Source organism: Grammomys surdaster, unplaced genomic scaffold (genome assembly GCF_004785775.1).
Source record: "Grammomys surdaster isolate TR1022 unplaced genomic scaffold, NIH_TR_1.0 190, whole genome shotgun sequence".
NCBI classification, from domain to species: Eukaryota; Metazoa; Chordata; class Mammalia; order Rodentia; family Muridae; genus Grammomys; species Grammomys surdaster.
Genome location: NW_021604635.1, coordinates 2,642,160 through 2,649,862, shown reverse-complemented (window position 1 = coordinate 2,649,862; position 7,703 = coordinate 2,642,160). Strand labels below are relative to the sequence as shown.

Below are 7,703 nucleotides of genomic sequence, written 5' to 3'. Positions count from 1 at the left end.
AGAGAGAGAGAGAGAGAGAGAGAGAGAGAGAGAGAGATCTAAAATCTGGAGAATGTTATATTTCCGACTCCAAGGACTTTTTCTTTAGAACTTGTTTTTCCATTGATTTATTTGACTTTATGTAGGAGGTTGCCTGCATGTGTGTCTGCTCCACGTACTTCTAGTACTCCAGAAGTTGTGAGCTGCCATGTGGGTCCTAGGAATTGAACTCAGGTCCTTTGGAAGAGCAAGCAGTGCTTTTAACCACTGAGCAGTCTCTCCAGGGTGTATCACCTGAGCAATGGGAAATTATCTTATAAGGGTGAATTGTATAAAAGTTAGCTTTGTGCATTCTTAATTTTTACAGTGTCTGTCATTGTAAATGGGTCTGTGTGCACACATATGCCACAGCCTACCTGTGAAAGTCAGAGGACAGTGTGTGGAAGTTGATTCTCTCCACCATGTGGGTCTCGAATATCAAATTGAGGCCTTCAGTCTGGGTGGTTGGTGTCCTTACCTGCCAGACTTTCTCACGGGCTCCTTCCCTCCCACAGATGTCACCATCAGTAGGGTCTGTGAAATCTAAGCACCTTTCAGTACATATGCGCTGGGCATTTCCTGTGTACCAGGCTCTGTTTGGGGCCCAGAGGACAGACAATGAGATGTCCAAGTCCCTGCTGGTGTGACATCAGCGTTTGAACAGAGTCAGAGCACAAACAAAAAGCTGCCAGGTGCCAGGGCAGCCTGGAGAAGAAGCGTGGAGCAGGAGGACAGGGAAGTGGGAGGGGGGCTTCCCACAGGCTCTCAGGGATGGAAACCAGAGTGTGGTAGGGAGGGAGGAAGCCAGACCTGTGCTATGCGGGGAGGATGTCCTAGGTGTGAGGCAGGAGCAGTGGCTAGAGAAGGAAGCGCTAGAGAAGGAAGCGTGCTGAGTAGACCGCAGAACAACACGAGGCCGTGCGGCGTAGCTTCGTCTGTTCATGCTGCACAGCTCAAACGTTTGAAAAGCCTCTTAAATACAAGGCAGTCCTGGTTTCAGTCCTGAGCGTGTGGCTGAATTGGCTGGGACAGAGCTTCAGAAGTCCCCCACCCAGACCCCAATCCCATGATTCCCTTGAGTATGTTAGCTGAGTTGGAGGCCACAGTGAAGACTTGGATGGCCTCACCAAGAAGAGTGATACGGTGTGGCAGAGTCTTAATAGTATGACTTCTGCATCAAGCAGAGGGACCCTTGGGGTGCTGCAGTCATGGGGCCTGGTCTATTGCGTGACAGTGGAGACTGCAGCAAAGGAGCCTGGTTTGGAAAGGTTCTGAGAAGAGTCAGCATGCTTCGCTCATGATTAGATGTGGGTTACAGGTGAACCGGCGAGAGGAGAAAGCGTCTGGGAGGAACAGGCTAGTAGATAGCATTTGCCATTCTTGACCTGAGATAGGTCATGTGCCTGTGTGGAGTAGGTAACTGGGTATGTGGGCCTGAGGTCAGGGAGAGGTGTAGGCCCAGCCGAGAATGACATGCTTACATAGGAATACATAAGGCTTCAATGAACTGGAATCCCTGAAAAACTAGATGGACAGTCCTGGGCTGCGGTGGCCCAACTGATGAGAAGTTCAGGGAAGGAGCTGCTTCTAGCATGAACTCAGTGGGAGGCCTCCTGCCTCAGCCTCCTGAGGATTAAGACCACAGGTGTGGGATTTTATGAGCAAGTAGTCCTTGTATTGGGGGTAGAACTGAGTCAGTCTCTCCTTTATAACAATATAAAGAACCCATCTCAGAAGAAAGTACAGTATGTGTGGGGAGTTTAGTTGTTCAGTAAAATGCAAAAACAAAATTAAACATTGGCCCTGGAGTGGGGATAAACCAAAGCCATTAAAAGCTTGGGGTTCTTTGAGGGCAGGGTCTTTGTGTGGCCTGTGTGTCTCCAGCACTCAGTTCAGTGATGGTAAGAGGCAGCAGCAGCCCGTTTCCCACCCTGAACCAGGAGGTAGAGCAGAGGGTTTTCCAGCATAGCTATACTTCATTTGAAAACCTAGACTGTCATTTGTTTCTTAGACCTTGAAGGTCTCTGTCCCCAGGAGGGTATCCTTGGAGAGGGTGGAGGCAGCCTGCTAAGTGGACAGCGGTTCTGCTGGGGCTGGATGAGAGGATACTGGCTCATGTCTCATACCTGGATCTTTTCCCTGACATGGGACACTCAGGCTTGTGGGGATGTAGTGAAGCCAGGCAAACTCCAGGAGGCCTGGAGGTGGGAGAGAGGCCTGGGGAGCAGGGAGTGGCTACTTGTTTGTTTGTGGGTTTGTTCTTTTGGAAGGCTCTTGCTATAAGAACTCAGGGTCCTCCTGCCTTAGCATCATGAGTGCTAGGAGTTTAAGTGTGCACCACTTCTGTAGACTATGCTTTTCTCTCGTCCTCACCACCTCTTTCCTGATAGCAGTGTTCCCACATTGCTTAGTGTACTGCAGTCAGTTCAAGGGAGTGCCTCACTAGGCAGCGGCCATCCTTGTGACTTCTGATATTCAGGGAGCAGTTGCACCCCTCCAACATCTCTGTCCCTTAGATTGTGGTAGATAAATCCTGATTCTACAAGTAGGCTCCCATGCTAATGTGGCTTATGTCCTGCTTAGTCATATGACTAAGTTCATGAAGTCTCCTTTTCGTTCACACCCTCCCTCATTCTGTGGGTTAGGTACAAAGTTTCTGTGCCTGTGTGTTGACATGAACTCATCTTGCTTGTTGCAGTTTTCCTGTGCTCTGGGGCCCCTCAGGGCACCACAACCTAGCAGAGTCTGTGTGTATCCATTAAGAATCTCAGTGCAGTATGACGGATCCACACAAAGGAGGGTGGGCCTGTTCCCCAGAGTGGAGACTCGAATCAGGAAAGCAGCAAGTTGTGGCTGACTCAGGACAAAAAAAGTATATTACCAGCTCTCTGTGTACTTGAAATGCAAGTAGAGCGTGTCCATGTGAGAGGGGGAAACTGACCACGGTCTGGGCAGGCCCCACCTTTGATTAGAAAGCTACCCAGTCTCAACCTTTGCAGTGATAAAAGTTACTGATGTGAGCTTGCTGGTTGATCCAGCTTGCCCGTGTGTCCATCCCTGCCTGCTGGAGCATGAGTTGGTTCAGTAGAGTCTGAAAGAGCATCTCAGGTCGGCCTCGTCCCTGCTGTCCTCTCGGGAGGCTGTGTCTTGCTGCTGGCTTTCTCCAGACTCCTCTTGCCCACATCAGCATCCCCTCGCTTTGCTCCTGGGGGTGAGAGTCCACTGTTGCATGTGTGCTGTGCAAACCAACGCTGAAAACACCAGTTCTGTGAATGAGCCTTACACCACCCCTGGGAAAGTCATTCATTGGCAGAGTTTCTGGAATAGCAGACTCTATGAGTGAGAGTGTATGTGCAGGTGTGGGGTGTATGAAGAACTGTGACGTGTTATCCAAAACTCTGGCTGCTGGCTGCAGATGGGGCTGTTCAAGCCTTTGCTGCCACTGTGAATGTCTGTTAGTGTGGGGAGGCCACTACCCTCTAGTTCACAGGAGTCCCTTCAAGCTCTAGTGGGTCACCTAGCCCAGAAGTTCCACAGAAGGGCAAGAGTCAGTATTAGAAAATGCAGGAGTGGGCTGGAGAGATGGCTCAGTGGTTAAGAGCACTGACTGCTCTTCCAGAGGTCCTGAGTTCAAATCCCAGCACCCACATGGTGGCTCACAACCACCTCTAATGGGATCTGCTGCCCTCTTCTGGTGTGCAGGTATACACTCAAATAGAGCACCCATGTATGTAAGATAAATAAATATTAAAAAAAGAAAAGAAAATGCGGGAGTAAATACGAGTGCTTCTGTTCCCCACGTCTGAGCAGCTTCTCCTCAGCTTTCCTGGAAGGAGCCACACCTCTGCGTCCCCTTGGCCTCCATGGAGCTCAGGTGCTCTCGCACTCGAACGGAGTTTGCCTTTGGCCTCTCCCACTGTGAGAGTCAAATGGCTTGAATGGTTGTCTTTTAATGCTGGGTGGCACTTACAAACACTTTCCTCTTTTTCCTGTTTTAAGGTGAGAAGCCATTTACTTGTGAAATCTGTGGGAAATCTTTCACAGCAAAGAGCTCCCTTCAGACTCACATCAGAATCCACCGGTAAGCTGGTTTGGGTTGGGGTAAGACAAGATTAGCACTCTAGCGCATGTTACCCCAAACCCGGACTCTAGCTTCTCTGCCCTGAGCATTACAGGTGTAAGCCACCACCCCTGGTGTCTTCAGTAAAGTTTCATTCTGTGGGGTGTCCTATGAGTATATATAAGCCTTTTCTATAGTTGGTACTATGATAGAATTTTATGTATGGCTTATTTTATTTTTTCATTAATTAAATTTCTCATTTAGGCGAAATCAGTGTTATTGATTCTGACCAATAAAATTTGCATTGTTGGTTTCATTATTTAATTTGTATTGAGGGAAGCTAGTCTAAAGCTTAAATCTTCAGTCAAAACTAAACATTAGGGCCTAGGGAGGGTGACAGAGGAGGAACCAGTGTAACCTCTGGTCTCCATGTGCACACAAAGACAGAATACACACACAAACATCAGTAAGTATGGTACCCTGGAAGTCTCAGCATTTGGGAGTAGAAGCAGAGGGTGCCCACAAGTTCAAGGGTAGCCTAGACTACAGAGTTAAACCATGTCTCAAAAGAAGAAAAAGAATTTACGTTACCTAGAGTTGATTATGATAGTGTGTGCCTACAAGCCCGGCACTTGCTCGGCAGGGGCAGGAGGAGTACGTTTGAAGCCAAACGGGATTACATAGGAAAATTCCATCCAAAAGAAAAAGTATTTTTGAACAAAATGTTTTGTTCAGAAAACTTACTCCCCGGTTGGATTAAGGTATATATCTAAAAGCTTCAAACATGATTAGGAGGGGCTGGAGAGATGGCTCAGTGGTTAAGAACACTGACTCTTCTTCCAAATGTCCTGAATTCAGTTCCTAGCAACCATCTGTAATGGGACAGTGTACTCATATACATAAAATAAATAAATGTTTAAAAAAGAAAGTTAATCAGGAGCTGCTTGAATTGTTTCAATATTGATATTAATCATAATATATATGCACATACCTAATTGGCCTTTAAAGTCTAAAAAAAGCTGTAAGAACTAAAACCAAAATAGAACTGTCCATGCAGTACAGAATGTTTACTTTTTTATTTGAAACACAGAACAACAAAATTACAAACTTTCAGCCCATATAGCAAAGTCCCATCTGCCACCCCACACCCTTTAAGACCCCTTTTAAAATTTATCTATCTATCTATTTACTTTATTTATATGATATACTGTAGCTGTATTCAGACACACTAGGAGAGGTCATTGGGTCCCCCATTAGAGATGGCTGTGAGCCACCATGTGGTTGCTGGGAATTGAACTCAGGACCTCTGGCAGAGCAGTCGGTGCAGATAGTGCTCTCTCCAGCCCCACCCTTTTTTATTTTTGAGACTTGAAACTGAAGCACATAGAAGTGGCTCACTCAAAGTCCATAAGTTGGTAGAACCTGTGACTTAGGAATCAGTCTGTGTTCTTTTAGTTTTGGTTTTTTGTTTTGTTTGTTTGTTTACTGTGAAGCAGAGTTAGAGTATTTTCAAGGTTTGACATGGATTGAGTCACTGGCATTAAAGCCACAGTGAGCACTCAAGGGTCTGGTGCTTGACATTCCGTTCCTCTTGATGGCTTTGCCTAAGGAAACAGGAAGTAGAAAGCAAGTGTCTCTGTGTGTGTTTTCTTACAGAGGAGAAAAGCCATATTCCTGCAGCATCTGTGGCAAGTGCTTCTCTGACTCCAGTGCCAAGAGGAGACACTGCATCCTACATACGGGCAAAAAGCCTTTCTCCTGCCCTGAGTGTAGCTTACAGTTTGCTCGCCTAGACAATCTGAAGGCGCACTTGAAAATCCACAGCAAAGAGAGGCACACGTCGGATCCCAGCAGTGCGTCTGGCAGTGCTGCCGACGAGGTCCGGAGCAGTCTGCAGCTGCAGCCATACCAGCTCTCCACCTCAGGGGAGCAGGAGATTCAGCTTCTCGTAACCGAGTCTGTGCACAGCATTAACTTCATGCCAGGCCCCAACCAGGGGCTTAGCATTGTAGCTGCCGAGGGCTCTCAGAACATGGCCACAGACCCGGCTGCCAGCATCACCCTGCTCACACAGCAGCCGGAACAACTGCAGGGCCTCATCCTGTCAGCTCAGCAGGAGCAAGCAGAGCACATTCAGAGCCTCAGTATGATCGGAAGCCAGATGGAGTCCTCCCAGACTGAGCCAGTGCATGTAATCACACTTTCCAAGGAGACGCTGGAGCACCTCCACGCCCACCAAGAGCAGACAGCCAACTCAGTACCTGCAGCTGACACAGGAGCCCGAGCCACCCCTCTCCCCTCCACTAGGCCAGGAGCAGAGCTGACCGAAGCGCCTCTGACCATTCCACTGGACCCTTCCCCTGGAGCAACAGTGGCAGGATGGCCCTTTGGGCCATCATCTTACAGATCCTTAAAGATGTGACCCTGCCATTCTTTATAATGGGCTCCATCAGGGCAGAATCTGTCTTATGTATACTACCAACTCGTATCTAGCATTTAAATATTGATGAGGGGTTCCACTTTGATGTACTATGTCTCTTCAAGATTGGCAGGCTTTCTTTGGAGGCATTGATTTTCCACTTTTCTATAAGTGTTGAATGTCCACAGCCATAGAGTATGGTCTTGTTTAGAACAAACAGTCATGCAGAGGTCAACTCACTGGGCATAGTGGACTCCATCCGGTTAGTGCTGTCAGTATGATTGCCATTCCACCAAGTCAGGCCTGACTGTAAGTGATGACAGCAATCAGGGATTCTTCCTCCATCAACTTCTACCCCTCGGAGAGCACCTCTTGAATGTTATCTCTGTGTGGTACAGTGGGCTCACCATGTTGTACTGAAGGTAGATTCATGCTCAGAAACCATACTCATGACACAAAAGCCAAAGTCCTTTTAAATTTTTTGCATTCAACTTTTCTTTGAAACATGGATTTATACATTTTTTTAAGAAGCAGGCTATTAAATTTTATTTTAAAAAATCTCCAAAGCATAAAACTGGATCAAGATACTCATTCCAAATAAACCAAATTTTGTCAGATAGTGATACTTGGTTTTTATCAAAAAGGATTCTTAATTACCTGGAACGTTAAAAGTTTCTTCAATATAAGTCCTAAATACACTGCTGAATTCTACTTGAGTGCAAAATACTGATTTATATGTTTGACCTTAGAACCTCCATATACACTGATGGATCTTTATTGTACTCTAGGTTAGATCCCACAACACCCCACAACACCCCACGTAACCTTGAGCCTCAGATGGAAATTAGCCAGCCTGTGTCTTTGATTGTGTGACTTTCAAATCATCACCAAAAGGTTAAGTGATGTGTGGGTTATGTTTTCAAGATCAGTGCATTAGCTGAAGTCTTTGACAGACTTCTCAGGAAGCTGGCAGCCATGCTTGAGAAGAGAAAGAGGGTGCTAGGAACACGGTGGAGGGGCCCAGTCGGTGTGAACTCAGCGTCTCCTCCACAGCCACGTTCTTACTTTAGATGACCTGAATTTCCACCCATGCAAATGAAAGAGACAACTGTCACTTGGTTCTTCAGGTTAGCAAGAACATCTTTGTTCTGTATTTACCAAGTTGTGTTTTATTATACATAATTTACAAATTGAATTACAAGTTGT

General features: G+C 46.8%; 1 protein-coding gene and 1 long non-coding RNA gene across 2 annotated transcripts in view; one reads left to right on the top strand and one right to left on the bottom strand.

The window, feature by feature from the left end:
* Positions 1-7,120, top strand: part of Zbtb24 (zinc finger and BTB domain containing 24) — a 14,240-nt gene extending 7,120 nt beyond the window's left edge. The window contains 3 exon segments of the mRNA XM_028769046.1: positions 4,018-4,099; positions 5,735-6,456; positions 6,459-7,120. Coding sequence (XP_028624879.1) covers positions 4,018-4,099; positions 5,735-6,456; positions 6,459-6,571 — 917 coding nt within the window. The 3' untranslated portion in view covers positions 6,572-7,120.
* Positions 1-7,703, bottom strand: part of LOC114622634 — a 24,648-nt gene that overhangs the window by 6,932 nt on the left and 10,013 nt on the right. The gene's annotated exons all lie outside the window — the stretch shown is intronic.